Source organism: Gobius niger (assembly GCF_951799975.1).
Source record: "Gobius niger genome assembly, chromosome: 9".
Taxonomy (NCBI): domain Eukaryota; kingdom Metazoa; phylum Chordata; class Actinopteri; order Gobiiformes; family Gobiidae; genus Gobius; species Gobius niger.
The window spans coordinates 30,264,194-30,283,764 of record NC_136860.1 but is presented as its reverse complement, the minus strand read 5'-3'; the positions used below and the strand labels follow the sequence as shown (position 1 = coordinate 30,283,764).

At 39.9% G+C, this 19,571-nt stretch overlaps 1 protein-coding gene across 1 annotated transcript in view; it reads right to left on the bottom strand.

Annotated features, from left to right (window-relative positions):
- LOC306967602 (partitioning defective 3 homolog B-like) overlaps positions 1 to 19,571 on the bottom strand; it is a 388,088-nt gene that overhangs the window by 273,481 nt on the left and 95,036 nt on the right. Inside the window, exons 6-8 of the mRNA XM_079562684.1 lie at positions 13,149 to 13,229; positions 11,168 to 11,293; positions 2,959 to 3,217 (exon numbers count right to left, since the gene is read on the bottom strand). Coding sequence (XP_079418810.1) covers positions 2,959 to 3,217; positions 11,168 to 11,293; positions 13,149 to 13,229 — 466 coding nt within the window. The remainder of the gene's footprint in view (positions 1 to 2,958; positions 3,218 to 11,167; positions 11,294 to 13,148; positions 13,230 to 19,571) is intronic.

The following is a 19,571-nucleotide window of genomic DNA, read 5'->3' as shown; positions in this document are numbered from 1 at the left end:
CAGGGAGTTTAAAAAGGTTAAAATTATGTATTTTCCTCCACCTGCATGTTCCAGCCATGTCCTAATGTGTAGAATGAGCTCAGACATATTCACCACAACTGCCTCTGAAATCCTGCACTGTCACTCAAAAAGGTGTCACTTCGGGTCCGAATTGCCGTCATGCACAAGCTTAATATAGAAGGTGCAGTTACAAATATGGCCTGGGGTGGCAGTAGTGAGTATAAAATGGCGAACTTGCATCCAGCCCCTTTAATATGACCATATTTACAGCACAAACGATACAATCAATCTGTCTGGGTGAATAAAATAAGTTAATTAGGTCCATTATATTAAAGAAAAATGCAACAGGACAAATATTTTTGATATACTGTACGAATGCGCGCCGACATTTATTGAACAAGTGTCTCGTTCAGAGCCAAAGTTTGAACCCACAGTATTCTTGTTTATTTGTACTGGAAGCTTTATTTAACCTCTCAACCCCTGCCTTAGCTGAGTGAATTTCCTCCAGTTCAGCTCTACCCAAATCTATCGTAACGCTTCATTTGAAAGCCTTCTACACTCATTGAAACAAATCATTTTCCTTGCATTATTTTTGTGTTGTCTTCCTTTTTTTCATCGCTTTTTGGTCACTTTCTTGTCACTTTTGTTGTCACTTTTTATTGATTTTTCATCACATTTTTGTCATTTTCTATTTTTTTCTGTTGCAATTTCGTCATATTTTTGTTATGTTTTGTTGCATTTTTGTCTCATTTTTGTTGCTATTTTGACGCTTTCTTCATAAAGCTTTTACATTTGGGTAAAGTCAAAGTGGAGTAAATGTGCTCGGTTCAGGTGGGGGTTAAGAGGTTAACTCCTGTCACAGACTTTTGACTCTGAAGAACGGATTTGTTTAATTTCGAAACGTTCATTGTCAAGAAATGTCCAGCAGTATCGATGGATTTTCCATGGTCCATGTATTGTCTTAAATCAGCCTATTTGTATTTGCCTCACGGGCTGTAAATTTTGTGACGACTGGAACTCGGTAACTCAAAACTCCAACCTCCGAGGAAAAATGTAACAGAGCATAAGCGCCAAAAGATCAATATCAATAAGTGAAAGAAGAACCTCTCCATGAAGTCAAAAGTTATCATTCATTAAAAATATCACTTCAAAGAAGGGTCTGTTTTAATTTTGAGAAAGCTTAAAAGCAAATCTTTGAACATTATTTACTATAAAGTCTTGGCTTGATATCTGGCAGCTCATTTCCTCTTCACTTTTTACTTTAGTGACCAGAAAAGCTGGAGATAATCACTTGTTGCTTAGTAACTATTGCCCCGCACCAGCTGTTTCACATCGCCATGGAGACGTGACGATAAAATTGCACGTTTTTTTTTCTTTTTTTTTTGCAGTAAAAAGATTTAAGAGTCAAAAACACATAAAGTAATATGAACTTGGCTGATCCTGTGAGAGTTTAATATTAAAAAAGGAGCTTTAAAAATCTCCGGGGGAAAGAGGGCTGTGAGCAGAAAGGGATTAGGAATTAAAAATACTTCATTACTTCTCCGTTTAATCAAATTTATTCACTGTGTAATCGAACAAATCCATCTAGGGATTTAGGCTTTTCATTAGAAAGTACCTTGAAAAGTCACACTCTTAAGCCACGGTTCTCAAACTCTGGGCTCGGAGCCAAAAGGGGGACATGCGAGATTAGATTTCAGTTGCTAAAGAAAAAGGCAGGACATTTTGAAATATAATATAATCTTTGTTTATATAGCCAACAATTAATTACTTTTTTGAGCAAACAGTGTCAAAATAAGACTTGAAACAACGCTGGATCAAGGTAAAAATGGGGAAAATTATCACCAAACATTTCTTAGATAAGATTTAGTTTTGTTATAGGCTGTTTGAAGTTTGAAATTTGTAGTTCGGTTCAAGCCCAGGTCTCTTGCCATTGTGTCCTGTGGCAACACAACTCTACTACGCCTGTTAATTTAGTGTGTGCGTGTGCAAGTGTGTGTGAGTGATGACAATGGCCGATATAATTGCAGCATATTGAGAAAATTGACAATATAAATGAAGATAGTGATGATACATGCTTTTCAGTCATGTGACTTTTGTTGTTATGGCGGCCATTTTGCATACTGAAGTAGAATTATGCAGTACTACAACATGTAACAATATCTCCACTCAGGATGAAAATGTACGACAATTGACTGACAGTGACATTTTTATTTGCTTGTAATCATTGCTCAAGAAGAAAACAGTAAAAACACGGCCCCAGAGACGCACGTTTATGTGAAGAAACCAGTGAGTCAGTGTTTAAGCTGCTGAAGTTGCAAGCATGTTACCGGTTAGCATTTAGCTTCAACAGCTCAGCTCTGACCTCTCAAAGAGAAAGCCCTGAACCACACTAAAAATATCTAGCCTTGGATACAACATGTGACAGAGGTCAGCGCTGAGCTGCTACTGTAGTATTTCCTCAGTGTTCATAGATGTGAGCCACACATGTGTTGATCGTGTTGAAGCCAATGGTTGACTGTTGCTAACCACTAGCATGCTAACGTCTTGAGCAGCTTCAACACTGACTCGGACTGAGACTCTGTTGTCATGACAAACTGTAAAAATCACAGAGAAACGTTTTCTGTTTCCTCTTTGATGTGCTAATTTAGTCTGAGGAGTGAAGCAGCTCTTTAGTAAATCCTGCTGTAGCTCGACAGAGAGAGCTGCTACGTCTGTGCATTTGCTGGTTATATCACATAAACGTGCGTCTCTGGGGCCGTGGTTTAACTGTTATCTTCTTGAGCAATGATTACGAGTACATAACAATGTCACTGTCAATCAGTTGTCTTTCATTTTCATCCTTTCATTCCAGCAGAGATATTGTTACATGTAGTACTGCATACTTCTACTTCGGTATTCAAAAAAGCAGCCTGAACTATGCAAAAAAACAAACAAATGCAAAAGCACTTGGCTGCGTACATTGACAGGAGGCTCCATGGGCGCTGGGTCGTCTGGTATCCTCATGGTCGCGCTCTCAGGAGGTCTGAACACTGGCTTGGCCTTCACTGGAGGAGGGGGGTCTTTGGTTTTGGCCATCCTGGGACTGCCCTCTGGACCGGGGGCACTGTTGAAGAGCTGCCCGATCAGGCTCCGCTCATAACGCTCCCTGTTGGAGGAGGGCACCACTTCAAGGCGGACCAGAGGGGAGCGCATGGCCTGGCGGAAGATCTCCTGGGCCCTGGACAGAGGAAGATAGACAGAAAAGGAATTAGGCATTTAATAGATTTGTACAATATGAAACAGTATCAACGAGAATGTAAAGATGGGGTAGCACCGGCCACACCTAGAGTATGACTTCATGTGCCACCCCACTCGAGGGCTGAGGAAGTCCATTGAGGGCAGTATTGATTCAACATTAAATTGTACCCCCCGACATTCTAGCACCAGAGTCAGGGGATACATTGGTGACCCCAACCCCATTCTTCTGCCCATCAAACAATACATTGTAAGAAAAAAGGAAAATTGATTTCCGTGAACAATAATGGCAAGTGAGTAAGTGTCTATTTCTAAAGCTAAAGGACCGAAGAGTGCGGCCAGAGGAGTACGGGCTCAAAAGGTCCAGGATGTACTGTGGGGCCTGACCATTTAAGGCTCTGAAAGTCAGCACGAAAATCTTAAAATCAATTCTGAATTTTACTGTGAGCCGATAAGACCGGAGTAATATGAGACCTGCAAGGGGCACTTGTTAGAAGTCTAGCAGCAGAATTTTGGACAATTTGCAGTTTGTTTAGAGCAGACAGGAAAAAAAAATATTAAAATGCCCTCACACTAATTGAAGCCATTTACACTGAAGAAAAAAAAAAAAAACATCTTACATGAGATAAATGACTTTGAAATCGCTTGAATAAAGGTACTTTATGTTGAATGAAGAATTCAACATAAAGTGAACTGATTTTATGCTCTACTCTACTCTACTCTACTCTACTCTACTCTACTCTACTCTACTCTACTCTACTCTACTCTACTCTACTCTACTCTACTCTACTCTACTCTACTCTACTCTACTCTGTTTAGATAAGATCAGAAAAGAATGCTAATGTCAATGGAACATGCATAAATCCCACTTGAAATGATAAAAAATAATCTGAATTAAGAATGTGCTTGTTCCATTGGCAATGAGAGGTTTGTTCTTATCTAAGACACGGTCAAATCTACTCAAACTTTAGATTTAATCTCTTAATTCAAGTACATTTATGTAATTTCTTCTTAAAATGATTATTCCTTTTCCAGTGCAGTGTGGAAATCTAGTTTAAGGCAGTCCCAGGGATCGCTGTGAAGATCACTGCCTTACAGTTTAGTGGCGGCATTAGCAGCAACAAGAGAGCATGTGCCAGCGCTTCTCCAACGTGTTCACAAAATCTTACTGTGCCAACAAAACACCTGCATGTCACAGCCCCGTTTTACTAAATCTATAATTAAATTTGCAATAACGATAACTACAAAGCAATGAAGTGCAGAAATACCACCAGTACGGCCCTAAAGCAGAGACACCTGTGCACTGGGCTACTGGACTCCTATGGTCAATAAAAGAGATCATTTTGCAGATAATCATAATTATGAGATTATGCTAAGTCTGTTAGAGGAAGCAGTGTGTCAGGAGCTATCAGCAAACACCATTACTCACTTCGGAAATCCAAGAGACACAATCTGGTTTATTCACTTTTATTGGATTAAAGCCTCATCGTATCCCTCCTAGATTATTATTGGACGCATAATGACCGTAATGTTTCCGTAACAAGAGATTAGGTCCTCAATATCGTATGTAAAAAGCATTCGCATTACGTGCAATTTATATGGGGTGTATTAAGAAAGAAAACTCGGCCTTTGTCTTCATGTAAGTCAGGACTATGCATAATCATAATAAGAAGCTGTAATATCCGCACCAAAGGAGGACAAATGTACAGAGTTAACATAATGGGTCTTTATCTGTCTGATTAAGATATAAAGATGTATTTTTGCCACCCATAATAAGTGGCTTTGCAGGAAGTGTGACATCATCAGCTCATCTTCATAGAGATAATGACACATTGCTTTGTTTACATTTGGCCAAAGGTTTAAATACATTAGGTCCACTTTCAAATGTGTTTTTTGTTTTGATCACCCACCGCAGAACCTACTCTGAAGCTGTGCACACAAGAGCTGAGACAAAATATTGTTTTGCCATATACATCGCAATATGTCTTTGTCTGCAATACTTTTGATAAGCCAATAGGCCTGTCCATCCATCCATCCATCCATCCATCCATCCATCCATCCTTCCTTCCTTCCTTCCTTCCATCCATCCATCCATCCATCCATCCATCCATCCATCTTCCACTTTTCCGTTGCTGGGTCGCAGGGGCAGCTGTTGGAGCTTGGTGTTGTGGGTCCACAGAAGGACGGCCTCATGGTTCTAACTGGGCCTGTTGGTCTCTCATAAGGAGCTTCTGAGCGGCTCTTTGTCTGACCCGTCACCTAGGACCAGTTTGCCCTGGGAGACCCTGTGAGGGGCACGAAGCCCCCGACAACAGAGCTCCCAGGATCATTCAGGCGCTCAAGCCCCTCCACCACGTTAAGGTGGCAGTTCCAGGAAGGACAATAGGCCTGTCATGAGAACAAATTTGAAGTTCGATATATTGAGGTAGGAAAGTATCGCGATAAATGATATTATTGACTCTAGCGACACTGGATACTGTCTCTCTCAGGCATAAAAATGACAGTAAACCTTTGTTCTAAATGTGCATAATCATATCCTAAAACACCACACAAGCTGCAAACATGAAATATAATGTAACTTAATTTGCTTCAGTTAGAAATCAAAGTTTTATAAAGAAAAAATAGGGGTGGAATAGGAAAAAATTTACAGACGATAAACATCGAGCCCAAAAATGTATTGTTTCGCTGTTATTCATTGAAAGATAAGCTGATATAGTAATTATCGCGACAGCCCTAATACTCAACTCAGTAAAGAAAAGAAACACACACATTTTTAATCCCATATTTGGTGCTGAAAAGAGCTCAGACTTTTAAAATGCTTTCTGCGCTTTTCAAAATGTTTAAATATCAGACTGATTCATACATTTCATTTATACATTGTGGAAACTCAACTTGCACTTTCTTAACAAGTTAATTTGAGGTAAAATATTGCAGTTTGCTATAATGAAAAATCATAAATGTAATACTACTGGGGATTCGCGGGACTCTGAAGTGGGGGTCACAAGATGATTTTGAGACAATATTTTTGAATTTGATGTATTTTTGATTTGAAACAGCACATTTTCGTGAACTGAGGCCAAATATCAAAAATCAGTATCCAAACTAACATAATTAAACCAGATTTTAAATGTTTTGTACCTTAAATTATTATAAATTCTAATTATATTCAACAGAAGGGATCCTGAGTTGTTTGTTGAGTGATTTTTGGGAGAGCAGCCTGAACTGTTTGGAAACCCTTGCAATAGAATATATTGTATATGTTATGGTTAGGTGAAAACTAAGCATTGTTCAGAAAAATAAAATCATAATAGAGTGCAGTTCTATTGATGAAAATCCCTATCGTATCGAGCCCACAGCATCGTGATACACATTGGATCGCAATAATAGTGTATCGTCCCAGCCCTAGTGCACACCAAACACATAATGATACCTTTTCTTATATGGAAGAGTGTTATGTCATTCTCATGGACACAACAAACATGATTTGACAAGAGAGGGATTCAAACCATAAGCTCTCGACTTATAGGAAACCCACAGGACTATCTCAACCCCTGATGCCTCCTATTCGGATACAATTCTGCCCTGATTTACATATGAACTCGTTCCTCCGGCTGGCCCGTCTCACAAATGGTTGCATCCACCTTGTTGAATGACACTTGTGCCGTGCCTCATTGTACTAAAGCTACAATACGGGACAATAACAGTAGATGAGAGGCGATGGGTGTCGTCCAGGGGCCACTGTGCAGAGATGATATCATTATGGCCTCTCTGTGCGCGGCGCGTTTGTGTAAAAAGAGATATCCTAATCAAACAGCCTTCTTCAGTCAAGCTGCCAACGGGGAACAATGGAGCGCTGTGTGAGAGTGTGTGATGCTGCTGTGTGGACATGACACTAAGAGGGAGCAGTGGTCGACCAATGGCCTGTACTCGAGTGAAGAGAGATGAGCTGAATATCTGTTGTTCTTTGTTAAAACAAGTCTATGTGTAACATGAAAAGTAAAACTCAAGTGTTGAGGCTCAATGTTCAGAGCATTTCCCCCTGAACTGGAGGATCCGCTTGGTCACTATGAGTTTGTTTACATGCACTGGAGTTTCCTGGTTAATATCGGGCGTTTTTAACATTCTGTTTTTTTTCTTTGGTCATATAAACGCTGATCCCGATTATAGAAACCCAAAACCAGTTTGCCGGTAATGAGAAAAGTGTTTTCTCCAGCTGAGATACTCCAACAGTAACCAGTAACCTGCTTCCTGCTTAAACGTGCTGTTAATCGTAAAAATACATGGCAACGGCAAGTCTGAAGAGCTCCTATTCCTGGAGTCAAGAGGAGACTGAGTGTTTTTGTTTTAACAGTGAAAGTAGCGAATATTTTAAATGGAAACAGACATTGTGGATTCTTGTAAAACTGTCAATCCTTTAACATCTTAACCCACACCTGTAAGTAGCGACCAAAACGAGGATGAAAACACAACAAAAGAGCAAAAGACCTGAAACGCAACAATAACACTATAAACACGGGACAAAAACTCAAGAAAAACGTGACGAAAACGTGACAAAAGAATGAGAAAAACCTGACAAAAACGTGACTTAAATGTGGCAACAAGTTCAGTTTTCAGTTTTAGGCCTTAGTTTTCAAATGAGGCGTTACACTGGCCTATAAAAACTTCATATAAACTTCACTGTCGAGAAGCTTTTAAAAGGACTATAGACTATACAGAAAAAAAATATTAAATATTCTCCTCCCCCTACATGTTCCAGCCATGTCCTAATGTGCAGAATGAGCCCAGACCTGTTCACCACAACTGCCTCTAAAATCCTGTACTGTCACTCAAAAAGTTGTTACTTTGGGTCCGAAGTGCCGTCATGCACGAGCTTATTATAGAAGGTGCAGTTACACGTATGACCTGAGGTGGCAGTAGTGAGCATAAAATGACCAACTTGCTTAGAGAAAATGAGAAAATGCGCTTGGTTAAGGGTGGGGGGTAAGAGGTTAAAGACAGCTGGTTGCAAAAAACTCCATCAGCACCACTCTCTCCCACCAGTCCTGGCTTCGAACCTTCACCCAGTGCTCCCTGGTCCACATCAATGGCAAAGACAGACCCAGGGCGAGTAAAGGTAACCAATTACCCACAATCCCCTTGTTGTCGTAGGATGTAGTGGATGAGCAAAACCTTTATTCCAAAGTGCCACAGCAGCCGCATATTCTGTTAATATATTCACCTGCTCAAAAATGATATTTATGAATACGAGAAGCCGGGATCCTTTCTTTGCCAGAACCAGTACATGGTTAATAACCGGAATACTCGAGTGCATGTAAACGCACTCTACAATGTTCATCATTACATTCATTCCTTTCTCAGCACTTCTACTTTCCCGTATTTCTTGTGCTACAGCCCCAGTAACCAACAAGACAGATGTTTTGAGTATTCCCTTTGCAGCTGGAACGCGGCTTGATTTCTCTGCGGATAGTTTTTGTTCATTCACATAAATCTTAGACAAACCATTTCTCCAAAAAGTTGTCCCTGTCCTATTATTAAATCGGCTAAAGGAGTGTTCGGGGAATGGGGAGTATCCGCCAGTGCATCGAAATGACAAAGACCCACCTGTGGAAGCGGTAGTCACTGTATAAAATCAATGACGTGGATTCTTTTGATTGCTATGGGCACATGTTTTCATTCTCCTCCATAAGCCGTGTCCGGTGCGGAGCGTAGTAATGAGATTAGACACGAGGAGTTTTACGCTGCGCTGTAGGTAAATGGATTTTCACAGCAGGGGGTTGAGTCTATTGTTCATAAAGACAGGTGGATGGTCTTCAGTGTAGCTGCACAACCACTGAATACTCAAGCACAATTTTTTTTTAATGTATATAACGGAGGACCACTCACTGACATATATTTTGGCTCTTTGGCCCTTCATTTCAGGCCAGTGAATAATCCAAGTGAACAAACATTGGTCTCTCTTCTAGCTACAACTTGTATTGGATTGTGAAAGTATGATTTTAACAAAATGGCAAGGTTATAATATGGACATAATTTGAACAATCGTGTTTTGGACTCTTGAAAACCTCTCCTTGATTAAATTTCATAGGTCCTGCGAAAAATACTCTCAGTAGTATAGCCATAATCAAAGACAACCAATTTTAGGTTTATTTCAATGAAAAAACATGACAATAAAACAGAGAGAGACAAACTTATCACACCAAGTATGACCTTGATTTGGCTCTCTAAGGACCACCAAGGCCAAATCTGGACAAAACGTGTGCTAAAATAAGATAATAGGTCTAAGCTAGACTCAAACATGACTAAATTAGAGGCAAACCAAGGCAAGTCTAGCCTGGCTGGGAAGTAGGAGCGTCTGGGACCCTGCTGCCAAGCTTTTTTATCACTGCAGAGCCAAACGAAAATGTAACAACCTTTATAACTTCTCTCACCTGTATTCCAAAAAAAATTAATTGAAGTGGCTTGCTTTTTCCCTTGCCGGAAAGCCATCTTAAATTAATAAAAAGTAACCCACGCCCCTAGAGGCCATAAGCGCATCTTCAGGTGTAGTAGCATGTTGCGTTTTTTTTACTCATTAATTGTCCGTGAGAGTAAATACTACGCTGACAGAAAAGACAAAGGGAGAGAGGGATATTGTATTTGTCTATTACACAATGGAGGTATTTTTTTTCACTCAAACTTGGCTTTAAATACTGTTTAAGTGGCGCTATCCCACAGTTAGCTTTGCCCGTTAGCCTGTTAGCTTCTTCTGCCATTAGTGTGTATTGGTGATTCGGACCCGGTGCAAAGTTGCAATTATGGTTTTCTGGCCAGAGACACCAGGGGGAGATGTAAGACCCCGCAATCATCCCATTAACACTTGTATTAACCCCAGAGGGACTACGGAAAGGATTTATTAAGGTGAACAAGTTACTCCGTGCCCCTGGTAGGGTCTCCCATGGCAAACAGGTCCTAGTTGACGGGTCAGATAAAGAGCGGTTCAGAAGCCCCTTATGAGAGACCAACAGGCCCGGTTAGAATCGTGAGGCCGTCCTTTCGTGGACCCACCACCTGCAGGAGGAGCCATAAGGGGCTGGTGACATGTGATTTGGGCCTCGCAGAGATTACGCCGGGTCCTACTACGGCAACCATGACAAGAAAACGGCATGAGACTGAAACCCAGGAAAAATGGTTCAGGCATAGATGACTTTGGATCTAATTCAATTAAGACAAAAATTCACCAGAAGGTTAAAGGAAAGTGCTTCTATTGTCAATACTCAATTGCTTGGATTGGATCGAGGGTTAGTCCCAGTGGTGGAAAGTACCGAATTACATGTACTCACGTTACTGTAATTTGGTCGATTTTTTGGGGTAATTGTACTTCTGTGAGAACATATTTCAGCCTGTACTTTTACTTGTAATTGAGTACAATTATGCACATGTAATTGTATTTCGCTACATCTTAAATTAAGTTACTAATAAGCTTTATGAGGAAATATCTTGATGCAAAGTAACTAGTCTGAAGGTGACTAGTACTTAATTACATTTCCCCCCAATAATCTTGTTACAGCTGTTCTAGTAAACAATGACAACAAACCGCACGCAGTATGAAAAGTATGAAAAGACACATATATATTCAAGACCAGTGCAAACTAAAACATAGTGGTTGGTATTTAATGCACAATGGGATGACATTTAAAAAAGGTCAAATATAGCATGAGCGCTTAAAGGGAAAAAAAATCCACCTAATTAAATATCGCTAAAATGATGTACCATAAATTGTCTGAATCAGTCACAATAAAAACCCAAGGGCGAGCCAAGGAAGGGCAGGCTAATAAAAGGGAGTCTATAGTGAGCGCTACCTCTATCTGTGCCTTTGAAGCTATGTTTAAATCATGTCGGATGTAATTTCTCACTCTTATGAAGCCTAATGTGGAGCGGGGCGGAGGGTACTCACTGGCTGAATGACTTGTCCATGAGATCCGTGTTATTGATCTTAACGATGCACTCGTCCTCCACAAAAAGTCCCTCCTTTCGACTGCGGCTGTCCTCCTCCACGCCCCGGATGAACAGACCCAGAGACCTGAGGAGAAACAGTAAGAAGAGGGGGGGTAAATGTAAATGGGGTAAAGTACATTTTATATAACAGTGTACATGTGCAGAAAAGGTAAAGTATCTGTGCGTTAGGAGCGGGAAATATAGCACAAAAATCATACTGAGATTTTCTTAGAGTCTAGATCCACAATTTTGATTTGAACATAAGTTTCAGCTTGAATTTTCAGGATTTCTACAGTAAAATCAGTTTAGATTGAGTACACAGTGCACATAATAATAATGATAAGTGAGAGTCTTGTGTCATCACAGACAATGGTCAATACAGTGAAACATTTAACTAGCAGATGTTTTAACTACATATGCACTTTTTTGCAACCGATGCCGAAAAGTGGCTTCCTCTGAGTGAAAAATTGAATTGACTCTTTCCTCCATTTTATAGGAATTGAAAAAAGTGACAAATACATGACACAAAAAAGCGTCGAAAAGCAAGAAAAAAAGTGATGAAGAAAGCAACAGAAAACATCAAAAACACGACAAAAATGAGACAAAAATGTTACAAAAACACGACGATAATGCAACTAAAAAGTCACAATCCGCTTTGTCTTCACTTTACTGTGCGGATGCCAAATTACTCCTGGTATTATTACGCCTTACAATATAGTCCCCCCTTTTATCCGCTTAGAAAATAGACATTGTTTAATTTTGTGTAATTATACTTCGTAGTGTAACACTTCACGTAACCATATTTAAATAGGGAAAACGTGGAAGAGCTTGGTAGCTTCTATCTTGACCTGTTTTGGAGCTATAGAGGAGAGAGGGAGAGGCTAAATGCTAACGCCGTCTGCGCTGTGTTTACGTGACTGAAGGCACGGGTGAAGATCAGACAGGTCCTAAAGAACTCGTCAAAGCTAAGGTAAGAACATATCTCAGTATGTAAAAACGGTGGCCTATTCCTTTAACCATGTAACCCCAACCTGACTAGGCTTAGAACCTTCCACCAGCTCTGTCTCACACTAAAATATCCGTTGTTGAGGTCATAATGGTGTTTAATTATTACACTTGGATTTAAAAATTCAATGTGCGCTGACTCAATATATAATTGATCGGAAAGTCGTATTTGCCTCTGAACATATGTTTGAGTAGGAATGAATAAGTGTCTTCATTTTAGTTTTTACAATCAATCAAGACATTAGAGCCAACTTAATACTTTCATCTTTTTACATCAATAAGTGAGATTTAATTCCATTACAGTGAAAGAAACGGCTCAATCTGACCAGTCTTGGCTATTATTACTATTTCAAACAGAAGTGCACTGTTTTACTGCAAATGTAGGTCAAACTGTCTTGTATTTTTTTCAACGTCTAGCTCCAAAGTCCACACAGAGACGGACAAAAGAAAAGCTTCAAAAGCGCTGTGCTCAAAGGTGAAAGGTCACTGGGGTGCAGCAGAGGAAAGGGTGGAGGGCGCTGGATATGGGACACAGACAGAGGAATGTGCAAAGGTGATGCCGAGGGTCAGGTAAGGCACGAGAACAACCATAAAAATATATCCTGCTTTGTTCGAGGAATTTCCGATACACTTTTTGACAGAGCGACGCCCAAAGAAAAGCTCCATCAATCTATCAGTGCTTCAGTTTCATGTTTAACACCGTGTAGATTTCTTTATAATGTTACGGACTAAAATGAGAGGATTAACGTGAACAATGGACTGTAGAATTGACCACTAAAGACTAGGACTAAAACTAGGATAATGTTGCACGGCTAAATCAAGACAAAGAACTAAAAGAAACAACAGTGAAATGGAAAAATCCTGCTTGGACGGCAAAGAGTGTTGAGTTTGTTTACAGATATTTGTGGAAAAACAAGTGGTTGCTCTGAGCTTACCGTCCACTGAGGGAGCAGTACGGGACAACATGGATCCCCAAAGGACTGTCCTCGCCCAAGATCTCCACTGTTCTCGTCAGGCTGCGAGCAGAGACACACACACACAATGACACATTTCATAAGTCAGTCCTAATGAAAAACGCTGCACATCATTTACAGAACAACTCATTATTAGTGAAATAGATACAGTGAATACGCTATAGATGAAGTCATACAAATACAGTATATATCATTTTTGTTTTCCTCTAAGTTTTAGCTAAAATGTGTGTTGCCTATCTTCTAGTAACAGCAAAAAATAAACCAAAATGTAGTCATGGCACAGTTTTTGAAGCAACATTGCAGGTGATACAGTATGTCACTTTGTCATCAGAGCAATATAGACAAGAGCAATACCAAATATGATCCTGGTACCAGCGAAACTTTAAACAAAAGAAGAAAACCATGAGGTCGATGCGCTGCCCTCCGTCTATGAGGAGTCTCTGGCCAGAGAGGCTCATAATCTCCCCCATGTGCTTCAGGCAGAGTCTGAGATGCTTCATACGATAAAACAGATTTTTTTTAAATATATTTTAAATGTATTAATTCCACCCGCTAAATGATTTGTGAATAAGTTTAAATTCATCTCTTTTTTCCACTTTTTATTGTAACCTTTATGTTACCTATTGTTACATAGTTATGCCCCTTGTGCAGATGTGTATGGAGCAGCATCATGTGCCCAAAACAAAATTCCCCATTGAGGGTATGTAATGTGTAATTTGATGATGTAATCAAACAGAGCAGGAGCATCTACATCAAGGTGTCCTGAATTAAATTTCACCAAGGACTATATTGATAAATGATTGTCAAGCAAAGGTTCGGAACATACGGGGTTAGAATCAGAATCAGAATCAGAATCAGAATCGTTTTTATTGCCGTTGTTTGAGAGCAGATTCACAAACTAGGAATTTTTCTCAGTACAAATACAGAATTTAGATTTAAAAAAGCTATAAAAACTTCAAAACTATAAGGGCATGGATAAGGAATACTAAAACAAATAATAAAAATAAAAAGTAAAATATGATAAGACGACAACTTGACATAGAACAACAGCGGGATTGTATTCACAGATGTGCAGGTGCATAAAGTGATAAAGTGATAAAGTGATAAAGTGATAAAGTGATAAAGTGATAAAGTGATAGCAGCGGAGCTCAGTGTGGACACACCGCATAGTGCAATAGAGCAAATTACATCCATGAGTCTGTAACTGAGTTATTTGGTCTTGTTTTTGTTCATGAGTCTGACGGTGGAGTGGAAAAAACTGTTTAAGTGGTGGGAGGTAAATATGGCCTCCTGCCTGAGGTGAGAGGAGTGAACAGTCCGTGTCCAGGGTGAGAGGGTCAGCTTAATTCATATATATATGAGGATTTTTAAGCCTTTATTAAATCCAATAATAATTACTGTGCTTTTAAAGTAATGCAATTCATTGAATCCAGCAATTATTGTATATTTTTACTTTAAAAACACATTTTGGCTCCTAAATAGCAGAATGCATGTAACCTATAATATGTACCAATGTGCAAAAGCAGTGATGTGTTTCTCCTCTTTGCTCAGTACAACACACTGAGCCCTGCTTAGTCCTGGTTTAGTCTGGGTTTAGTCCTGGTTAAGTCAAGGTTCAGACTTGCTCGCTGCGAATCAGGAAATCAGGAAACAGCCGAGCTAATTTGTGCATATTTAATTAGGGTGTTTTAAAACTTTAGCCAGCCATATTTAAGTCATTCACTGCCGTTTCTGGGCTGTAGCTACCGGGCGCCGGGAGAAAGAGGGGCCGAGAGCACAAGTAGCCGCTCGACTGATGGGATTCACGGTCGGGTCCAAAGTTCGGATCCAATGTTGGCGGACGGGTTGGCGCGTGGGTCCGGATCCGAAGATGAGCTGGTGATGTTTCGCTTCACCAAATCTAAGGAGAGGTGAGTTCGCTCCCAGCAAAGACGTGATCACCGCTTTTGAAGATTGTTCATCAAAAAACAGTTAATGAAGTAAAGCTTTTATTTTTTGAATGGTTACACAGTGTCTACTTTGCTCTATTCCCGACACTCTCTGTAAATGTATGCGCTTGAAATGAAGCATCAGAGTGGGGAGGAGAGGTTATCCCAGTTAAGAGTCTCTCCGTAGCTCATTAGCCGCGCTGCCATCGTAGCTTAAATGCGCGCTTGCATTATGAGATGCTGTGTAAGTCAAGTGCACTAAACTCCGAGTCCTATAACTTTGACAAACAGCAAACACCGGGGAGGAGCGAGAAGGTCAGGAGAGGATTAACAACTGCACGCTCGTAGATAAACTAATCAAATAAACAAAGTCTTCCACGCACACACACTTTTAAACAGACGCTGATGAATGTAAAGCACAGACTTGAATAATCCAAAAGAGAGAAAAAGAGAGAGAGAGAGAGTCTGGACTTTTGTTGACTTTGAATAGACAGTTGGTATCTCTCTATGGGCCCGGTTCACACAATCGGAGCAAGTCCCCGACAATGAGCGGCTCCATGAACAGCGCAGTGTTACTGATTGAAAAACTAATTGTTAGCCTCCGCAGTGGTTCTCAGGAGGCTTTTGGCAGACACTGTGTCATGTCTGCTTTTGGAGCAAGCTGTCTACATTACAAAGTTTGTTGTTTGTGCGGTAAAGAGGCAACATGTACTGTGTAGGATTTGATCGAGGAAACTACCGCCTACTGACTCAGGGTTTAAACAAGCAGCAACGAGTCAAATTCAAGTCCAAGTCCATGTTTATGATGCCAAAAAATCATTGCAAAATTCATTCATTCATTTCAAGATTTGCAAGCATCCATTGAACAGAGGAATGAGACAATTTGGATATTCAAAAGCAAATTGAACACAACAGACCAATTTTCCACACAAAAAAAGCTAAAAATGTGTACACTGTCAGCCAACAACAACTGTAGTTAGGGCTGCTCGATTATTGAAAAAAGTAATAATCACGATTATTTAAGTCATAATTGAAATCCCGATTATTCAAACGATTATTTGTTGCCTTTAAAAAAAAAAAGTCTATCTTTATTTTATTTATTTATTAATCAAAAAACAATGCTGATATGTTCTGTTTTCTGAATAAAAGTCATAAAAGTACAAATGATTTCAAGTACGCCTTGATTAAGAGAGGTCTCTGTTTCACACCCGCCCCCTGCTGGCCAGCCCTCACACCTGCGCAAGTAAACTGAGCAGTGCGGCCTGATGACATCATCACACAACATTATAATCGTTTTTTTGCGATTATGCTAATTTTGTAATCGTTTAGTGTTGTAATTGAAATCGTAATCGAATTTCGATTAATTGCACAGCCCTAACTGTAGTTGAATGTATTTTAGACCTGTATTCTGTATTTGAGGAACTTATGCAGTAAAAACAGTCAGCCCCTCTCCTTCAAACCGGTAAACTCGACTTTGTTTTTGACATTTCAATAAGTGTTTTTGGTAACATTGGTTATTGGCAAAGGGACTCAACTTATATAGAGCTTTTCTACCTTTATCAGGCCCAAAGAACTTTACAGCAAAGAACCACTCACCCATTCACTCTCTCATTCACACACCAGTGTACGCAGACACTGGAGGCAAGTAGGGTGAAGTGTCTTGCCCAAGGACACAACTACATGCATTTGCGGGAGCTGGGATTTGAACCCACGACCTTCTGATCACGAGACGACCCACTCTACCAACTGCGCTACCGTTGAGGGGCGATTGCTACGTGTTAATAAGGTGGCCTATTAATCACCTATTAGTGATTAATAGGCCACGAAATATGCTTGTTTTATTTTATGTATTTATTCATTTATTTATAATGGACGACACAACAACATAGCTACAATTCAGGTCCAGAGCTTCTCGCTGGCGCCAATTCACAGCTCATGTCCCTGGTTGAGGCCTTTCTACATAATTCACAACATAAAATACACTAATCAAACACATACAGCACAACACATTCTTTCGTTCTCACAGACTCAGTGTTATTAATGAGTACAGCTTTGGTTTGTTTTCAGCTAAGACTTAACCCTAGAAGTGAACATTTGAAACTCAGATATGGTTTTAAGTTCTGTGGGTAATGAGATCCACAACTTCTGACCAGTGTATGAAATGGCAGACTGACCAAATGAAGTCGTGCAGAGTGTAAAGATATAACAAGCTGCTCATTATACTAGAAACAACTACCATGCTATTCATGGCAAACCATAACCTTAGCCTTAACCCTAACCCTAACCCTGAGCAGATTGCTGATGCTTGTTAATGCCTTATTAATACTTAATGAGCGCCACTGACGGGGAGCTACTTTTGCACACAAAAAAACATCAGAGTGCACTTGTGTAACTATGACACTTAGTTCACCCTGGAAAGTCCAGCCAAGATATTTCAACGGAACTAAAGAATATGACCTGAATTTTGTCCCTATCCTTTATTTTATTTTTAGAATTGGTGCAGATTCTGTTAAAAATGTTCAGAACAAAAAGAAAATACATATAAAATGTGACTTATCTAGAAATGTAGAAAGCCTTTGGCGAGCTACCAAAAAAAGGATAGGGAGTTGGTTGGAGATCCATGTCTTGACATAAAGCGATACCTTGTTTTCTTGCATGCCTCATGGAGGCTTACAAGACACATTTCAAAGAATTCAGATGGCTGCCAAAATAAAATCAGAGACAGAACAACATCCACATCACACAGGAGGATATAAATTAATTTGTCTACTATCGTTAACCTCCCGCTAACACCTGCTTCTGAAAGGCACTCTAAGTTAAAATTCAAAGGTAAAGCTAAAACAACTTGCATGTTTATAAAAAAAAAAAACTGCTAAAACTATTGTAATATCCATAGGCTATAATATACTTTTTGTATATAAAATACTTTTTCTTTATAATACAGGAGTTGCAATTAGACCTGTCATGGTTATGAAGTTGGATATATTGAGGCAGGAAAACATCACGATACACGATAATATCGACTCTGAAGATACCAGATACTTTCCACTTTAAAGCATGAAAATGACAGCTTGTGTGGTACTTTAGGGTTAAGCACTTTTAAAACACAGGTCATTTTCATGCTTTAAAGTTGAAAGTATCTGGTATCTTCAGAGTCGATATTATCGTTTATCGTGATTTTTTTTTCCCGCCTCAATATCTCGAACTTCAAAATCATGACAGGTCTAATTGCAACTCATGTGTTATAAAGGAAAGGTTACTATGTACTTTTCGAACCAGGAATTACAAAGATTTCCATTATTTTTGAGCTGGTTTCTGTGGCATCAAGTGGTCCACAATGATATCGTTTATTGCGATATTTTCCTTCCTCAATATATCGAAGTTCAATTTTTGTTATCGTGACATGCCTAGCTACAGCATTTCCAACCATAGACTGAATATATGAATAGACAGCTCCTGCTCACTCCTCCCCGTTTACCACAATGACCACGTTCGAGGGGGAAATCATGGCAGGTTCACAGACTCCCCCTCCCTAGCTCTGACGAAGCATGTTCCTAGGGCATAAGGGCGGGATCTTCACTGTAGACTCGGCCCTTGTGCAGCTCGCACTGCTCCAATGCTAACAGTCCGGCCCTCATTAGTACGAGATTTCGAACATATTTCTTATGAAAACCAGCCTGGTCCCCTTAATTGTGATGAACCCAGCGTTATCACAGGAGCAATATCTAGCTGTAGAAAGTTTAAGAAAATGAGGGACCGGACTCTAAAGTTGTTTTTCACGTGTCTAAAGTCCAATGCATTTCAAAGGGAGACTAGCGGCTATATGGAGGTGCTACAGCAATGGTGGCCTCTAGTGTTGTCGTCACAAAGCACCAACCCACCAAATCAAGATTTCAACCACAGAAGACAGTGACTTGGCACGAGCCTCTTCCGTTACCTCCAGGACGTAACAACACCAAGAAAAGTAGTTTCAATTAACCATCAAATAAATATGAAACACTAATTCCTGGGTAAAACAAAATTGACAGTAAAACAGCCACGACATACCTTCACTCAGAGGAACTGCTTTTTTAATTCTTATTAGTGGGCACAATGTGTGGATAACTCTTCAAAACAGGCATCCATTTTTCTTTTATTTATTTCAAATCCGTGTAAAACTTTCCACTACAAAGCCTACGCAGCCGCGGAACAGATGGTTTTCGCATCGTCTATGCACACAACATCTGCTCCGACAGCCATACCTTGTTATACTAGCGCTGGAGACAAATATGAAAATAATTATTCCCAGTTTTTTCCTTACGCCAAACATTAGTTGCTTTTCAAACAGACTTGGTGAGCAGGTAATGGATTCTCTCTCTCTCTTTCTCTCTCCCGATGCGTTTTCCTATTGGCAGGCGAACAAAGGCTCAGCAGAGATGCATTATAAGCAGTTTTTACAGATATGAAAGAAAGTTGT